Source organism: Aptenodytes forsteri, unplaced genomic scaffold (assembly GCF_000699145.1).
Source record: "Aptenodytes forsteri isolate BGI_AS27 unplaced genomic scaffold, ASM69914v1 Scaffold187, whole genome shotgun sequence".
NCBI lineage: Eukaryota > Metazoa > Chordata > Aves > Sphenisciformes > Spheniscidae > Aptenodytes > Aptenodytes forsteri.
This window is the reverse complement of record NW_008794084.1, coordinates 93397-112126: the sequence shown is the minus strand read 5'-3', so window position 1 is coordinate 112126 and position 18730 is coordinate 93397. Positions and strand designations below refer to the sequence as shown.

The 18730-nt window shown below is 43.0% G+C and overlaps 1 protein-coding gene across 2 annotated transcripts; it reads left to right on the top strand.

The window, feature by feature from the left end:
• Positions 1 to 297: 297 nt before the first annotated feature.
• DDX6 (DEAD-box helicase 6) lies at positions 298 to 17628 on the top strand. 2 transcript variants are annotated; one of them, XM_009273340.1, is made up of 14 exons: positions 298 to 316; positions 1678 to 2141; positions 3647 to 3710; positions 4187 to 4291; positions 5579 to 5708; positions 6193 to 6339; positions 6585 to 6679; positions 7440 to 7562; positions 8056 to 8184; positions 8517 to 8633; positions 9752 to 9815; positions 10745 to 10846; positions 11730 to 11909; positions 13277 to 17628. In XM_009273340.1, the coding sequence occupies exons 2-13, from the start codon at positions 1942 to 1944 to the stop codon at positions 11903 to 11905; spliced, it is 1452 nt and encodes a 483-aa protein (XP_009271615.1). In that variant the 5' UTR covers positions 298 to 316; positions 1678 to 1941; the 3' UTR covers positions 11906 to 11909; positions 13277 to 17628. The 2 variants fall into 2 exon arrangements, with proteins under 2 accessions (XP_009271615.1, XP_009271608.1); XM_009273333.2 differs by lacking the exon at positions 298 to 316 and having other exon boundaries at positions 1570 to 2141.
• The last annotated feature ends 1102 nt before the right edge of the window (positions 17629 to 18730 follow it).

The window sequence follows — 18730 nt, the reverse complement described above, 5'->3', positions numbered from 1 at the left end:
GTGCCTTTTTTGGCGTCGGCCCGCCGGCTTGCGAAATGGTGGCGGTTCTCGTCTCGGAACGGGGAGATTTGTTGGGTTCGATGAGGCTGTGCCTTCTCCCTTAATCTCTGTCCTCTTAAAGGGTAGTTACGAGCGAGGGAGGTTAAGGGGCTGAGAGGTTCCGTCTTCCACAATGTCGGAGATCTCCTCGGCGTTGGTATCCGGGTCTTTTAGGCGGCCCTGGCTACTTTTGTGACTCCTCCGGTTTTTACAAAGTTAACGGGCAGGAGAAATCTCTCTTCAAAGATGCCTTGAAACAGTGCTTTCAGTCAGGAAGGTAACTAGCAGAAAAATCCTAGTTCTGCAAACTTCAAAGTTTTGCTGTGAAGCTAGAATTGACACGCTTGGAAACAGCTGGGAGGTCTGGGAAGAGTCTGAATTCCCTTCCCATCCTCCTGAAATGCTCTTGAATGTGCCTTTTATTCACTGGGGAAACGCACCTTTTTTTGTGGAGGCCGAAGGTAGGAAGTGGTAGTCTGCTGGTTTTTCCTTTGCATTTTCTGAAGATGCAGATGTGTTGTGATGAGAAATTGTCACAACTACTACTACTTAGTAGTGGTTGCTTTCTGTTGCTTCCGAAAGGTTTCAGACTAGGAGCATCTTGGTTCCCTAATATCATTGTAAGGAGTTTTTCAGCTCTGGTCCGTGCTTACTTTATGTAAGGCGTAGACTTTGTATTACCTCTTTATAGTTTTGCCAACCTTTCTGTAAAATACAGTGTCAATATTAAGTCACGTGTACCAAATGTTATCTTTTGAGCGCAGTATGAGTTGTTACTGACAGCTGGAAGGTAACGTCATGCGGAACACATAAGCAGGAAGCTAGATACTTAGTGTAAATGTATATTACTTACTGCTTCGGTTTAGGCCCGGTCACTTAGACTTAACAAAACAGGAAACTACTGTCAGTTCAGCTTGATGATATCATTAGTTTCGCTATTCCGAGGGGTGTTAAATCAATACCCAATTTAAGAGTTTGAGTAAGCTGGTTGAATTAACTTTTTGGGTTGGAGGAGGGTAAGCTGTTTGTTTGTTTGTTTTTTAATTAAAAAACATCATTTCTATTTCCCTTTCAAAGTGAAAAGGGTAATCAGAGTAACTGATTGGGTTTCATCAGTTCTAACTGGAATGTCCACCTGATACTGTGGTCTTGATTCCTGTCACAAACTTGTGCATGACGTTGTTGCTTAGCATTTCAGGGCTGCTTTGCTGTGTCCCAGAAGTGGGGGAATTTCAAGAACCGGCAAAGCATTTGATATAATTCATGCTTGCTTTAGGGGCTGGGGTCCCAGAAGTGGGGGAATTTCAAGAACCGGCAAAGCATTTGATATAATTCATGCTTGCTTTATGGGGCTGGGGGGGGGCAGGTAGTATTTTTCAACTACTGGAAGGCTGCTGAAAGTACAGCTGTTTAGAAAATTATCTTGGGTGGCTGAAGGTGGTGGTGGGCGCAGCTCTATAGAACGGGAAAAAAAGTTTGATGCGTGTCTTGATAATTATCACCGAGAAAACAGAAAAGCAAGTACTGTTGTTGCACGCTGCCTGGGAAGAAGCGATTCCTAAAATATAAAGGTAAACTGATGTGACTTACGTAGACAAAAATCCACGTACTAATTGTTATCGTCTGCTTCTCTTTCAGATTGAAGCAAGTGAATTCTGATATAACTCAACTTTGTTAGAGGGCTTTTTTTAAAAAAAAGTTGATCCACAGTGCATCAGAGCAAGTTACTACTTTACTTTTGAGTGACTTACAGGTGCTTGCCTGCATTGCAATAAAGGACTCATATATTGAGCAAGACTTATTTATCTCTTCGTTTTGGAGAGTCTAATAAACTGTTATTACAGTTTCTGTACTGACTTTCAAAGTTTTGAAGTCTAAAAAGACATCTTTAAAAATAAAAACATGAGCACGGCCAGAACAGAGAACCCTGTTATAATGGGTCTATCCAGTCAGAATGGGCAGTTGAGAGGCCCTGTAAAACCCAGCGGGGGCCCAGGAGGTGGAGGCACACAAACTCAGCAACAGATGAACCAGCTGAAAAATGCCAACACAATCAATAACGGCACTCAACAGCAAGCACAGAGTATGACCACCGCTATTAAGTAAGTGTTTGTATCGGCTGCCACAAAAGTCACGTTTAAAAGTCACGTATGGGAAAGTGTTCTTGGGTTCCCATTTTAAAAAATTTTCTTCTGTTGTTTTATGGCATTGGCGGTTAGAAGTGTCCTGTGACGTGCATTATGAAAAGAAAGCTATATTTCTGTGTGTGAGCTTCTCTCTAACAGTGATCTTTGCAGAGTGTTTGTTGTGAAAATCGAATTTGACGCTTTGCTTTTCAGAACGTGTAGCCGCTTGTCAGAGGTAGCCCACTGAGCAGCAGCATCCTGTTTTCTTTGCTCACTGCGAGTGGTACGAGAGGGAAGTTGGGGAGTGGGAAGGAACTGAACTGAAATTTCAGACGGAGGAGGAAACGCCACCTAGTCTCAGTCCAGTTGTGTATGCTTTTCAGTTGTTTGTTGCAGTTCTTTCTCATGGTGAGAAGTTCTTTAAAGTCGGTTATCTTTTGTCATTGATCTCAAATAGTAGCACTTGCTCTCCTCAGTGTAGCGCTCCGGCTTTAGTTCATCAAAGCCTGAGCTGAGATGATAACGGTACCACTGTGATACTCTCCCACCATCAAACTGGTTTTGGAAGTGTGCTAATAAAACGTGAGCGTGCTGGTTGGAAATTCTGAAAGATGTAAAAGACTTGGATGGTACGGTAACACGTTCCTTTCTTTTTTTTTTCCCCGTGGTTCCTCCTCCCCCTGAACAACATTCACTTTTACTTTGTTACTCGATTATTTGCGAAGGAAATGCCAGCTGTTGTCAAAGAGTGCGTAATGGAATACTCAGGTTCTTAAAGTTTGCCTAACTCGTTTCCCTTCTTTTTTTTTTCTTTTTATCGGTTACTCTAGTGAAACCGATGGGTTAAACTCCTCAAAATTCACTCATGACTTCCTGGGATTGGGGAAGAGAAGGACTTACTCTCTTTGGACTTACTCTTACTCCAGTACAGTGGCTTTCGAGGGAGGATGGGTGTCTGAATCTCACTGAGAGCAAAAGACAACATTTGATCAACAAGTGGAGCGTGCGCTTACTTAATTTTCTCCCCAAAAGTGTTTTTTATCTTCTCACGTTACTCACAGATTAAGAATGGATGTTCCCTGGGCAAGAGAATTTTTTTTTTCTTTTAAGTGATGAAATATTCTCGTGTGGATTTATTATAGCCAGTTTCTGTCATATGACTAAGTCAGCGCTCAGTTTTAAATCTGTGTTCTACTGGATTGATTCAGTGCCCTAAAAACGGGACTTGAATCATGACTGGATAAAGACTTCACAAATTCTCTGTGCGCTTGGCAGACTGCTGGTTTTCTGTTTACAGTTTCCTGCCTGTTGCATCCTGCTTAGCTCAGAGAAGACTTGAGCTCATATGTGTAGGTGCTTTTAGCTTTCAGGAGGTGAAAACATTACATGTTCGTCACTGTATCTAAGAACATAAAAATGCAAAATAAAATTATGAAACCAGATTTTTTTTTTCATGTATTTTTATTTTATTTTTGCTATAGACCTGGTGATGACTGGAAGAAGACTTTGAAACTCCCTCCAAAGGATTTGAGAATCAAAACTTCGGTAAGGATGGTTGAATTGTAGGAATAAATATTAAATAAAAGAAGCTGCAGTGGCAAAATATTTGTCCTAAGCAAAGACTCAAAAGCAGTTCAGTTCTTGCTATTTTAAATGAAGAATTAGTTTGTTCTACAGCTGCTCGGGAGAGATGCTTCTCTTGCAAAGCTCGAAAACGGAGTTTACTGTGGCTTTCTTACTTTTTTTTAGTGTTAGGGCATGGGACTGATTGTCGGTGTCTCTTGCAAGGCAGATCGAAAGATGTCCATGTATGTTCACAGTACTGCATTTGGTTGTGAGAAAGCTAATGGTTCCTTCTCCACTGTATGGTATTGCACAGATTAGTGGGAACTCCTGTATAGTAACAGAATGCGCTTTGTGGTCTTCCTGCATAGGTGATCTCTCATTGAGTCAGACCAATCTACAGCTGGTGGGTTGTATGACCTAATCTTATGGATGTGCTTTTTTTTTTGATTATTCAGGACGTGACCTCCACAAAAGGAAACGAGTTTGAAGATTACTGTTTGAAACGGGAGTTGCTGATGGGAATTTTTGAAATGGGCTGGGAAAAACCATCTCCTATTCAGGTTGTTTACAAACAGACTACTTACAAGCAGCGTTTGGTTTTTTTATAAATTTATCAAAATTCTTATTCATGCTTAAATGTTGGATACCCATGTCGTGATTTGGGAAAACTGGGGTTGTGAACGGTGGAACTTGGTGGCCCTTTGGGGAAGGCGAGAATTTCTAACACCCAACTAAATCACTAAGTCGTGCAGTCGGTGACTTAGAGATGGGATGACTTACGCTTTAGAGACGTTAACTTGGATTTTCCTTTTCGCTCTGGAGGCGTTTGTGGGCTAATTCTCTGTTCAGTAACATCCTTCGCATAAGTAGTCCCAGTGAGAACAGGGCTGTTCTGTAAATTTTCCGGAAAACTGAGTTACCGTAGGCTGCATACCTTTAGTTGTTACAAAGATAACTATGGCTTTATCGCACTGTCTTGGCTTTTTTTATCGTAAGCATCTGGAAGGAGCATAATGGAGGCTATGGGAGAGAGATTAGTATGTTAGCAAGTTTACTTTTCTGTTCCTCCATCTTGCTTTTACTTTTAAGGCTTGTTCTATTAAGAACTGTTGATGTGTAAACTTCAGGGGGGCAGGGACGTTGAACTTTCTTTTAATTGCTCTTTGGAGGATTATCATTGACACAGCTCTGCCACTTGATCTCCTTAAGGCATGAGAAAGCTACAGCTTTTAGGTGATTTGTCTGCTTTAAAACAGATTCTAGCCATGCCGCCTTTATAAAAGGCTGAGGCTTCTTTAGATGTTGCTGTAAAAGACAGTAAAGTGAAAAATACGTGGGGCCTGTGTTTGAACGGCTGAAGTTTCAAAAGGGAAGTCTGCTGGTTTTATGAGAAGTATATCATAGGAGCGTGCAGGTTTGAATTAACGCAGGCCAAAGTGGTTCTCATGTTAAGATATAGGTGGGTATCTTTTTCCATAGGAGGAGTTTGCTAGTGACTGTCACTGTCTCTTCACTTTTTTTCCCGATTTTTCTTTTTTTTTCCTAATGTGTCAGTATGAGTTTACCATTCCTGTGGTACCTGATCCCTGGTTCTCTTATGACCAGGCAAGATAAGGACTTTTAAGTGGGATATGGGGAGTGGAGCTATTGCTTTGTTGGGGAACTCTTTACTGATAGGCTTAATTCCTTCCTGTTGTGAGTCTGCGATGCTTGCAGTTGCAGTATATTCTGTTCATGAAACAATTGGATTTTGCATGATACTGTTAGCAAGGAGAGTTAAATTTGTCCAGCCTCTTCAGCGAGCGTGGCTTATGATTGCTCATGCACTGTCTGTCATTGCATTTCAGGAGGAGAGCATCCCCATTGCTTTATCTGGTAGGGATATCTTGGCTAGAGCGAAAAACGGAACAGGCAAGAGTGGAGCCTACCTCATTCCTTTACTTGAACGGCTAGACTTAAAGAAGGACAATATACAAGGTCAGTTGAGATGGATCTCACTTAGCTGCAGCCAGGTAATGGTATCGGTCGCTGCGTAGCAGACTTGAATCTAAAACCGGTCGCTGAAATTGAGCAGCGTATGTTATCTGCTTGTACTTTCAAAGAAAGTTAATGGGGAGTGGTGGAGGGGAGGTGGAATTTTAAAAGTCCCACAGTTGCTTTCAAAAGCTTGAAATGGAAGGTATCTCCTGGACTTTACTGTCTTGCCCTGGAAAAGTGGATTTGGAGTAATAAGCAAGTGTGCTGGCTGGGGGACTCGTGTGGAGGGAATGTCAAGGGATGGAGAACCCTTGCACGGAATTTGCCTTGTTGTAAGCAGTTTCTAGGTCTTGTTCAGGATATCCAGAGTGGAACTCCAAAACCATAGAAGTATCGCTTTCATAAAGTCTCTGTCTCCTCTAAGGATTAGTATTTAAGATACAGTGTGTTACTAGTAACTCACACTGACGCTTTTAACTTTCAGCAATGGTGATCGTTCCCACCCGTGAACTAGCCCTGCAGGTCAGTCAAATCTGTATCCAAGTCAGCAAACACATGGGAGGTGCCAAAGTGATGGCAACAACGGGAGGAACCAATTTGCGAGATGACATAATGAGGCTTGATGATACAGGTCGGAGCGCTTTTGCTACACTATAGTTGCTGTTTGTTCGAGGCTTGTACAGTGTGGCAGTGGAATTTCTGCTGCTTGTTGTTTGCCTGTTACAGAACAGACTACAGTATGTCTTGTTCGCTGTTCGTATGCTGTCATTATTCTCTCAAACTGTTCGTATGAAACGTGGCCATGAATGCCGGAAACGCTGTTTTATAGTCGCCTTAACGGATATTTTTTTTTTTTTTGCTCTTCTAACCTTACAGTGCATGTGGTGATAGCTACCCCTGGGAGAATTCTCGATCTCATCAAGAAAGGAGTAGCAAAAGTTGAGCATGTCCAGATGATAGTATTGGATGAGGCAAGTTGCTCCCGTTAAACGTTTTGGGATTTTAACACCAAGTTAAAGCAATGATGTGTCTCGGCGAGTCTCCTCCTTATGCACAGCAACAAATCAAACTTGGCTTAGAGACACTGTAAGGTTATAGCTCCTCCATTTCTCAGTATTTTTGAGAAGGTATTTTGGCAGAAGAATTTTTCTGCACGTGAATCTTTTAAGAAAACAACCTAGGAAGATTTGCCTTTCCTGTCGTCTTTGCTATTCCTGAAGAATAGATTAACAGTCTATTCTGAAACGAAGGAATGCATTTCATTTGGTTTCAGTTTATAATGAGCGAGCTGTGCTTACCACGTAATTGTATGTAAAACTGATTGATGAACGTCCAATAGCGTACAGGCTTCTGAGTGAGAGGTTGAGAAAATAGTTGTGTGAAAGCTCTTGGACTCTGATAGGAACCCTGATAACTGTTTTCAATTTAGATTCCATTTATTTTTCCTGAATTTGATGCTGTTTAAATCAAAGTGCTGAAAACTAGGAGAGGGTAAACTTCCTTTTACTGATGAATCCTGTCTCCAGCAGCTAAATCGCACATCTTTTGGGGCATGATATGTGCTCCAAAGGGGATGGTCCCATCATAAGTGCAGGGAGAATGCTCCTGGTGTTTTATTTGGGTCCCGTGTCCCGTCTCTGTCCCCTCCTCTCCCCACAATGCGGTAATACCGGAAGACTGAAATCTTGCCCCATTGATTTAACTTACTCTTTATTACTTCCGTTGTTACAGGCAGATAAGTTGCTGTCTCAAGATTTTGTTCAAATAATGGAAGACATTATTCTCACGCTACCTAAAAACAGACAGATTTTGCTCTACTCGGCCACTTTCCCTTTGAGCGTACAGAAGTTCATGGTGAGTGCAGGTGTATTGGTATATGTGTGACGGTGGTGACATTGCACGTGAAGTGTGTGAATGAGTGGTGCGTGGCTGTTAGTGCTTGGTTTTTTTAATGCATGCAGACTTCACTGTTTAATCTAAGTCAGCCTAAATCTAGGACAGAAGCTTGAAAATAACTTCTGACCCGCAATAGCATTAGCGGGAAAGCTAGGTACGCACAGTTCTTGCCTCTAAGGTACTGTTTTCCACTTTGTACGCTAGTTACGGGCCATCTGCACTGATTTGCTTCCAGAGGGTGCTTCTGTTCGGCCTGCTCGGTCGCCTTGGATTTATAAGTAATCCTTTGTGAAATTTTACCCACCCTGTCTGTTTTGTGTATAGCATGAAGAGTGAGTGGCTAGGTAGTGTGTCCTTGCCGTGGAGGAAGTTAAATGTGCCAGAGGGTAGGAAGTACTTACGTTGTTTTGCATGTAGATACGCCCGCTTTATCCTTATCTTTATTTTTCAGAATTCCCATTTGCAGAAACCCTACGAGATAAATCTGATGGAGGAGCTGACCTTGAAGGGAGTTACCCAGTACTATGCCTACGTAACTGAGCGTCAGAAAGTACACTGCCTCAATACGCTGTTTTCCAGGGTAAGCAATAGGGCTGGGTCAAGAACATAGAGAAGCTTTTTTTTCCTTTCGGAACCAAGAATAAGACTGAGGGTGGCAAAGACGGCTTAACGACACTTTTCCCTTGTCGAAATGTGCTATTTAGCTGAAGCTAGAAATGCGTGCTTCTTATCCTGCACCTTTGTGTTACAGAACTTTGTTAATTTTTTCCCCTCTTGTACAAAAATGTATACTGTGTAAATTACCAGCAGCATACCTGTTTTGCTGTCTTTCTAGAAGGGATTTAGACTTCTGTCTTGGATCGTTTGTTAGTAAAATGCTGCATTTACTGAGCACGCTACTTATATGTTCAGCTCCAGATTAACCAGTCGATCATTTTCTGCAACTCCTCTCAACGAGTTGAATTGCTAGCCAAAAAGATCTCCCAGCTGGGCTATTCCTGCTTCTATATCCATGCTAAAATGAGGCAGGTGAGTATGAAGTCTACAGCGGTTTATTCCACCGCCCCGAGATTTACTGCATAGCTGAATTAAGTCTCGTGCTTGCTTTAAATTTGCACGTTCTTTGGAAACTGAGACATGTATTGCTTTGCTATCGATTTGTTTTTAGACTCCCCTGCCCCCAAACCTCTTTCCAGACTGTTCAGTGCAGCTGGTCAGTTGGTATTCAGGAGTACTTCAGGTCAGGTTAATTAGTCCAGTGTAAGCACAGACCGTGGCCAGAAGGCAGAGCTCCTATTGCTGCTGCCTTGCTTTTGCCAGCATGGGGAGCCGTGGTAGACCACACAGTGTAACTGACACAGATGAAAATGAGCCTGATTTAAAACAAATGACAAAAACTCCAATACTCGGCCGATGGAGTACCCTGCGTGGCTTTTGCAAACAGTACCTCTTGCACTGTGACTGCAGGGGAATCAGAAGTCGGGGAGGTGGCTTTGCTCAAACCTCTTGGCGAAAGCCACGACTGGCGTATGGCGACAGCACCTGTGGCCTTGGTGTAGACGATCAAAGCGGCATTGGCATTTTTCCTGGTGCAGAGGTTTCTGTTAATTGTATGTTAGTCACATCCCCTCGAGCTTCATGCTCGTAATTTCCTTGTTTTCCGCAAGTGTACTAAAAGGTGTCAGAAGGTTGAAGTGACACTTGTAAAACAGTAGTACTTTGAAATATTTTTTTCATTTTGTATGTAAGCTAGAATAAATCCAAATGAAAGCTTTAGAGGAAACTTAGCTTGCTGTCCATGGAACTGACAGGTAATGCTGATGTTTGCTGGGCCATAGGCAGACCAGTAATTAATTAAGCAGAAAGAGAAGTGGTGTCGGGATGGAGAGCAGAGTGAGATGCAAACGGGGTTCTGATTCAGATGGGGGGCCTCTCTGGTAAGTTCTTTAGAATATATGGGTAAGAAGTGCTAAAAAATATGTACTAGCAGCTTTGTTTGACTCAACTGTTCTCTAATGATGAGGGGGAGGAATTCACGTGATTGAAGTTCAGTGTTGGTAACTTGAATATACCTGAAAGCCACAGCTGTTTGTTTTTTTGTTTTGCTTTGTGTATGTGTATATATATATTTATATTTATATTTCCAGGAGCACCGCAATCGTGTATTCCACGATTTCCGAAATGGCTTATGCCGCAATCTTGTTTGCACTGGTAAGAGTTCCTAAACGTTTTCCTGTTTCTAAAGGTTGTGATAGAAGGCGGATTAGCCATTAGCCCAGGTATAACAGATCACTTGATTTGTAATAAAACAAAACATACTGTTTTGTTTTAAGGTGTCTTTGCCAAGCCTGCGTGCAGCAGGGCACAGCACTCCTCCTTTAGGCACGTAGATTTTTGTCTTTTGTGACAAACCGTGAAGGTGCAACTTGCTAACAAGTCGTTTTACTGTGACAGTATTTTCTGCACTAGTTGTTTTCTGTATGTTTTCACATGTGAGTACTCTATGGCCCAAAAACTCAGAAGCTTTATGAAATATCGGTATAACTGTGGCTAGGATCACCCGAGTAACTTTTGCCGATTCTTTAAATGTTTATAGCTCGTCTTTTCTAAATATCTTTATAGTTTGGATTGGCCTGTGTAAGATCAGAGTTCTCCATTGTGCGGCCTGTTTGGGCAGTACCGTGGCAGTGTCTGCCAATCACTACCTGTGTCTGGGTTGTCTTAACAAAAATTGCTAGAAGGGGAATAAAAATAGTTGAGCTAGTGGGATGCAGTTCAGATCTCAAGTCTGTTGTGACATTGGCGATGCACAACCGTGTACGAGGAGATACTTGTGTAAGAAGACCTGCTCAGAAATAGTCTAACATGGAAAAAACTAGCTTTGTGCTAGTTACTTTTTCGGCATAGATGTGCAGATCTGGTGTTTTGGTCATTCTTCTTGTGTTACTCATGTATAATGGATAAAGAGCAAGAAGAAGCCATAACAGAATTGTCTGTAAACTGTCTTTGATACAAGGGAAGCTTATATCTGGAAGCTAGCGCGAGCCAATGTTAATCACTGTTAATCTTTCCACCCTAAATACTGTCAGCATTTGATCTCACTGAAATTAACTTTCTTCGTGACCTGGATTGTCTTTCAGATCTGTTTACCCGAGGTATTGATATTCAAGCTGTGAATGTGGTGATAAACTTTGATTTCCCAAAGCTGGCAGAGACTTATCTCCATCGTATTGGCAGATCAGGTGAGAGGAAAAACATCTTTTAGGTACATCTTTGCTGATGGCTGTGATGTTTCTTAGGCTTAAATTGGCTTCTGGTTTTTATTACTGTATCTGAGAATTATTTTAGGTAGCTTTGATTTTTCTGACAGATTTAGTTTTGGGTATCATCTCAGATGGTTATCCTCACAAATATCTGAATAAAGGGCTGTTCTCTTGAAACTGGCCTGAACAGCCTAATGAGAAAAGGAGAGAAAAAAAAAAAATAAAAAAAAAAAATCCTTTTTTGCTTTAATCTCAGGAGGCTTACTGATGCTTCTCTTTGTGGTTTGGGAAAATTCAAAAAAAATAAAAAAAAAAAAAAATCCTTTTTTGCTTTAATCTCAGGAGGCTTACTGATGCTTCTCTTTGTGGTTTGGGAAAATTCTATACTGCAAACTCAGTTTCTGTGGTGTCTTAAGCATAGTTTTCTTCTGCATGTGCTCCAAGGTATGTTTCTAATGTCTGGACATCAGCAAAATACACCCTTAAGAAAGGCAGTGAACAAAGGAACTCAGTGTACTTGAACTTTGTAGTTCAGACTTGCTCGAGAACTCTGTTACTGAAGAAGGGCTGGACGTGCATAATTCAGTAGTGGAAGACTTTCCGTTGGTAAATAATGAGGAGGTTTGGTCAGAGCATTTCGAACCTCCTGGGTTTTCTTACACCTATAGCAGTACAAAACTCCTTACCAAAAACTGATGTGAAAGTTGTAGAGACCTGTCGTGGGGTCTGGATTTGCTTTCATCCTCAGAGAATGCTGTTGTTAACTCAAGAGTCTGCAGGCTTTTTCAGTCAGCCTTCTATTACTCGGTTCAGTCGGGTTTTTTCTTTTTTTTTTTCCTTTTTTTTTCTTTTTTTTGTCAAGGTCGCTTTGGTCATCTCGGCCTGGCCATCAACTTGATCACCTATGATGATCGATTCAACCTGAAAAGTATTGAGGAGCAGTTGGGAACTGAAATTAAACCCATACCAAGCAACATTGACAAGAGCCTGTATGTGGCAGAATACCACAGCGAACCTGTAGAAGATGAGAAACAGTAAACATGTGCGTATGTAAATGCCTTCCTGAATGGGGAAGTGGTGTTGGATGAAAGAAGAGCTGATGTGTGAATGTTACCACAGGGGAAGAGGGGAAACTGATGTGCTGAAAAGGCTCTGAATGTGAAAACAAGGATTTGAAATAGACTGTCAGTGCAAGGAGTTCTGTGGATGTGCTGAAGCTGGGAGGGGAGGATGAGTCATTTTTAGTTCTTCTAATGGAACTGCTGACCGTATGCTAAGGAGACCAACAATGGGGGAAAAGGGGGAGCGGGGAATGGTGTTTGGCGAGGCCAAGATGGCTACTAGTAGCCTAAGGAATTCTTTCTGTACTGCTCAGCTAAAATGAGAAGTTGGTGAGGGGCAGAGAGGAAGGTGGTCCTCAAAAAGGTGAGGAGAGAAAACAGATAGCTTTGAGAACACAGCGCCAAAAGAGCCTGAGCACCTCACCAGTTAGGAGGAACAGGTTCAAGTTAAAGGTGCTGCATCTTTTGCATCCTTTGGTTCACGGAACTCTTGCAAGTAGACGAAGTAGGTAGCAGAGCTGTAATTCATCTTTGCTGCCACTCGAGGTCGTCTACATAGCTTTAAAAAAAAATGAGGTTTCACTGTCGGAGACTCCTAAGTGTGCCCTTTCTGATCATTGTCTGAGGAAAAACTGCTGAACCAAGTCTTTTATAAGAAGAAAACTTGCCCTGGATTGCAGTCGAGCAAAATAGCTACAGGAAGATGTTTGCTCTGGTTCTAGTTGAGATGCTATATTGTGCAAGGTCAGACACCATACAGTTTGGGTTGGAAATTGTTCGTTCGGGTACTCTTCTTAGAGATCGTGAATTAGAGAGTCCCAGTGAAGCTGCTGAAATTATTCTCGGGTGACAAAAAAAAAAAAGCAGCCATAGAAGCAGACTGCTAGATAGTGTTAAAACGAACCTATGTCCCTTCTTTGAAATCATTTGAGGATAGCCCTAGCCAGTCATGCCAAGCTGACTTGCAGCCTCTGCTTTGCTGGCTGAGCTTTCTCTGTGTTTTATAAATGAGTAAAAACAAAACAAAACAAAAAAAACCCACACCAGGTAGTGAACTTGGAAAAGGCTCTTGGGTGGCTTCCTTAAGGGGCATGCTGCAAGCTTGCCCGAGGACTGTTTGACGTTTCCTAAAGGACAAGAAACCAGTAGGTAGTTGTGCTCCATGAGTATAGGAGGGCGTTAGCAGCACCTCTTTCTGCAAAGCTGTGGTTGAGGTTGAGCTGTTCCAAATGCCCTGTGCTTTTCCAGAGCTGCTACATAGTGTGATTCATTACTGATGTTCTGGTTTTGCATAGAAGTGATTTAACTGTGGGTGTTGTGGTTGTTTTTCTGGTTTGTGTTTTTTTAGGCTTTGATTACACATGCCAGAAGGTGAAGCCCTTTGATCCAGATCTGTGACACATCGTTTCTTTGGGGATACCCTTCTCTTTGTGGGTTTTTCTTCGTCTTTTCATTTCGGAACTATGAAGACTAAAGAGCTCGGCCTTTTTTTCTTTTTAAATTTGGCAGCAAGGAAGAAAGAAGATAAAAGGAGGAATGTCTTTTTGTTTTTCCACTTGTTTGCACTGTGTGCTGATTGAACATTAGTTGCACTAACTGCTGGTTTTAAATTTTTTTTTTCTTTGGGTGGGAGGGGCAGCAAGGGAAGAAGAGAAACCCTGAAAAGAGAAGAATCTTGATGAACACGAGCTTGTCTGCTATTTCAAATTCTTCAACCACCGACTGAGTGCATTTCAACTTCTCCCTGGTTACTCATCTGTTTTTAAGCTAAAGAGCTTGTTACTTATTCGTGCAAAGTGCCTTATGCTATGAGACCATTCAGAATATCACCTTTCCGATACAGCCCAAGGAATCGACAGCCGTTTTTGGTTTCAGGTCAAAGTTCCCCTCTCTTCCCCCTCTCCTCCTCCCCAAGTACTCAAGCCCAGGGCTGGGAGGTGAAACGTATTGGTAATACTACTTTTTTCTTCAACTTTTTTTTTTTTAATTGGAGGAGTTGATATGCATCTGCAGTTCACCCACACTGTAAATACCTGTATTTAAAATGAAACCAACTTAAAATCTGGGCTGATTAGGTGCAGCATCATAGCTCCAGAAGGAAAGAGTAGCCTGTCATCCTTTGCAGGAGCCATAAGAAAAGCCCTATGCTCTAGCAGAACACTAAAGACTGGTTTCCGTAAGAGTCTCCATCAGTAGCTACAGCACTTGTTACGTAGACTTGTTTCAGAGCCATGGCCCTCTTTCCTCTGGTGCAGTGTGTCCCATAGAAAATCAGATGTGTATATTGTACAAACTTTGTAAATATGATTTTTTTTTCTTCCGTTTGGGTTCATATATAACTTTTTCTTTTGTGATGAAGGTTGCTGGGGTTAAAGGGATTAGACTGATTATGGGAGCAGCTAAAGATGAGAGGGGCTCAGTTTTCTGCAACACTAACCAATGAGAAGTGCTCTGACTGCCGTGAAGAGCAGGCCTCTACAAGCGTTCCTTGTCAGGGTGGGTTTGCTCTGGTGCTAGCAACACTGTCTGGTACCGCTCGTGTGGAAGAGATCACTTGTGGGGCTGCGAGGCCTCAAAATGTGTAGCTCAGCCTGTTGGGAGATGCTCTTTGATTTCCCCCTTAGAAACTTCAGGAACTTGACAAGCTCTGAAGGGGGCCATGACCTGTGTTCCACCATGGCGTGAGGGGAATCCGGTGGGTGTCGGTGTGGCTGAGCAGTATATGCATAAGGCGTGGATTTGGGTTTAATAGAAACCGTAGAAAACCAATTTACGTGCATAAACTGACAGTTCTGGAGCTTTGTGGGATTGATTCACTTCCCGCAGCGTTGTGCATTTTCTGCCCAGAGCGGCCTCTATACAGACTTGTGAGCAGGTAAGGGCAAACCCCTGTTAATGTCAGAAGCTGCAGAAAGCTGCTTGCCATCTCCTCTGTTTTGGCATGAACTGTCTGTCATTTTGCATTGTATATTGCTGAAAAGTGCTTTCTGGTCGAGTAGTGTTGCTTTAAATTGTGCCCCTCCCAACATGCTTGATGTTTGGCCTGATCTACAGGCAAAAGGAGTGAGACAAATCAAAAACCGTACTCTTTTTAAATTCCCTTTTAGCCTGTTCACCAACACCGTCAGGAGGCACCTGGGTGAATGCAGTCCCTTGTGCTCAGTCGTTTATTGCGTATACAGACGCTGCACTCGCACCACGCTTGCTTACCTTTGAGGCAGGAATTAATTGTCTTAATTTCTCCCTGTTTTGACCCTTTTTCTTCTTTTAAATTCAAGTAAAATTGTTTGGAACTACAAGGTGGACTTACCCATCCGTTTCCTCGAGGATCCTAAATAGAAGCCAGGTGCCTCCTGACAACAACTTTACAAGATGGAAAGGTTTTTGTGTTTGGGATTTTTTTTTTTTTTTCCTTTTGTCAGCAGTGACTCCGTAATTGTAGCAAATGCTGCACTAGAGTACAAACTCAAGAGCTTGGTCACAGACACTCTGTGAGCCACACAGCTTACATCTGACTGGCAGGTACTAAATGTAAACAATTTTGGGGTGCTTTCTGGGGGTGGGGGGTGGGAGTTTGTGGGTGGTAACTTTGACCAAAAGTAAAATCTTGCTCTTGTACTGCAGCCAGCTTACGATTTTCCAGAGAGACGCAAGAGGGATCATTTTAGTGCAACAAAGACGTGAAAAATGTAAATAAAAGTTTTGTATCTTACCAGGGCATGCACGTGTAACAAGAACAGGATAGCGATGTCGAGTCAGACGTGCGTGCTCTGCTTGGATTTGTGGTAGGTTAGCCTGGTGCCATGCGTTGATGGTCCCTCTTGAAGCACAGAACTGTTGAAAGTATTACTTTAAACTTGGCCTCTAATTGAGGATTGGCACTTACCTAAACTATCGGGGGCACCATTTTTAGGTGGCTTCTTGTCAAGAAGGAAGCAGCCTATTTTTGGTGCTAGTAGGCTATCTCTAACAGATGCGATCTTGCAAATGGAAAGATGCTCCAAAGGACTAGGATCATCCTAGGTTTTTTTTTGGGTTTTGGGTTTGTTTTGGTTTGGGTTTTTTTTTTTATTTCGTTTTGGGGGTGGGGTTTTTTTGGTTGTTTTTTTCCCTAACCAGGAGGAAGGAGTCTGTATAAATCTTGGCTTCCTGAGATTCCTTGCAAGCTCCTGTTTTTGCTGGTCACGTACCAGCCTTTACATTTCTGCATTAGTTGGAGCCTTCAGTGATGAGCCCTAGGTCAAATACTTCCTCTGACAAAGATGACGTGACTGAGAATCTGATGTATTCTGCACTTTTCCTCTCGCCTGGAAGTCTAAAAGCGTCACTCCATGAATCTGATGAAATGGAGCTTCACAGCTGGGTGAAGTGGCTGTGAAGAGGGTGACGCCAATCTTCAGATGGCTTACTGGAGAGAAACTACAGGCTGGTCTCTGGGTGTGCGCCGTCGGGAGTGCACGACAGCTGCTGGAGGGCTTTTCCCAAAGGGAGGGGGGTGGGTTGGTCTTAAGTACGTTTCAATTTCCAGAATGAGATGGGAGCATCTTTCCTTTGCCCTCTGTGACTTTTTTTGTGGGTAAGAACAGGGAAGCTCAACATGAATTCATGTTGTGTACATGTTGGTATCAAATCATCTCATTCTGATCTTTTGTTCTTTATTTTTACTTGGGATGGGGGAGGGTGTCTGCTCCAAGGATTTAAAAATGCTTCACACCCTTGTTTTTTTGTTTTTTTTTTTGTTTTGGGTTGTTTTTTTTTTTTTTCCAAATGACTGATAGGACACAAACCTGAGCAGACGGCTGTCCTGCTTCGGTTTCTGTTCTAGAGGTTACGGAGATGCCATGCCGCGTCTCCCGAGCTGCCGTAGCGGTGGTTCTTGTCCCGGTGCTGGACTTTGTCATGCCACTGGGGCTGAGCAGCTGTGGCTTTCTGAGGACGGAGTTAATTTTGTTCCCAGGAACTCCAGCGGTACGGCCGCCATAGTAAAGGTTGGGCAACAGTAGTCCATCCGGGGAGTTTTCCGTTCGCTGTGAACTTCTGGGCCATCTTTTGTGAATCACAGTTTATCTTTGTAATAAACCCGGTCTCTGGACCAAAGAGCATGCATCCAATCTTCAAAATGAGGCTTTGGCAGATTATCACACAGGTTTTGCTCAGTTCACCGTTGTGTTGCTAAAATGTCCCTACGTGGAAGCATTGTTAAATTCTGCTGTAGACAAGTTAGGGAAGGGTAAGAAGGGGTGGGGGGAGGGATGGGTTTATTAAGATACAGCCTCGCTGTATTTTAACCAATAATTACGGGGAAGGGGTGTCAGGAGAAGAAAATAGTCGCTGTTCCCTTTATTGAAAGAAACTGGAACTTTTATTTCAAGAAAAGAAATTATTTGCAGTTCGGGTGGAATGTCATAATCCACTGGTCCCTAGTCAAGAGGTTGGTATTCTTACTGTTAACCAGCAAACAACACGGACTAGTCCTTGAAAACAGTCAGGGGAGGGAGGGGAAAATTGGCTTTCTGTTAAATCGGTAATTGGCAAACTCTCCAGCGGAGCTCAGATTTTGTTGAGAATGTATTTTCTCTGGCTGTATGTGCGTCGCAGCACTGACTTGTGAAGAGCTTCATGAGTTCTGAGTGCACAAAAGATGAATGGTAAAATCCTGATTTTGTTGATTAAACTCAATAAAAGCTCCCTGGAACTCCAGTTTGGTCTCGTTCGTTCCTTCAGCTGCGCTGAGTGAAAAGCATGCTGATCTCTTTACTGGCACACGTCGGACACTCGCAACGAGCTTTGGGGAGAAGCCTCGAGGAGTCAAGCTTGATAAACAGAAAGGCGCTCTGCCTTCAAGAGGGACGTGCAGCTGCAGGAGGCATTCTCTTTCCATGCAGGCCTTCCAGCCGAGGTGGCATGTGCTCTTCCAGGGTCCGGTGCTCTGCGGTCTGAACTAGACGAGTAGACTTTACCTAGTGTCTGGTTGCAGTGCCAAATTAGCCCTGACTTTGCCAGTGAGAGTTTCTGTAAGGGACCAGAGCGGCACTGCAGAAGTCTGCTGGGGCTGTATCTTTACAGCTTTCGTCAAGAGTCACCCCTGAGCTCTGCCTTGCTGGCAGCTTGCGCTCCAGGAAACCTCTCGTGTGTGCTGTGGCTCTAGTCACGTTCATTCACGGGCAGGACAGCTGTGTGAGTTTCTCTTCCACAGGTAAACAGAGGGCGTGGGATGCGACAGGCTCTTCTGAGCAGAGTGACTCGTGGTCTCAGCTGAAGTACCTGTGAAAGGTGCACTGCTTTTTCTCGCTTGCATCTAAGGGAAGGCTGCTGCTATGCATCGGTATATATGTTAATACTATATTCCCGCCCCACGGGCAGTTCTCTTCTTGCAACCAGAGTAGCTGAGTGCCATCAGCAGTTAAAACAAAGGAGCGAGGTAAAAACTATCTGGGTCTCCTTGTGTAAGAGGCCTTATGAAACATACCTGGTGCATACAGCTGAAGCGCAGTGTGAAAATTTCATGGCAAATGTCAAAAGTAAGACTGCAGCTTTTCATCAGCGAGCTCTTTTAAGTCATTGGGTGGGGGAAAAGGGTTGTTCTATTCAAAGTGCTGCTTGAACCTTAAGCTGGCAGCACTGCGAAAGCGCTGAAAATAGCTTGTAAGCTGTGACCAAGGCTACGTGACAGGGAGTGGTGTGAGACCTTCCTGAAACTGGAACTCCCTGGCTGCTCTCTGAAAACCTCTCGGGTAATTGTCTGGCATAAACACAGCATTAATTGTTAATTAGGTATTCAGTAGATCCTGGAGTTCTTCTG

Excerpts from the sequence above, each read along its gene's own strand:
- DDX6 (XM_009273340.1), top strand. The coding sequence starts at position 1,942 with ATGAGCACGGCCAGAACAGAGAACCCTGTTATAATGGGTCTATCCAGT. Across the intron at positions 3,711-4,186 it reads ATTTGAGAATCAAAACTTCG|GACGTGACCTCCACAAAAGG; the intron begins GTAAGGATGGTT and ends TTGATTATTCAG. Across the intron at positions 5,709-6,192 it reads AAAGAAGGACAATATACAAG|CAATGGTGATCGTTCCCACC; the intron begins GTCAGTTGAGAT and ends TTTAACTTTCAG.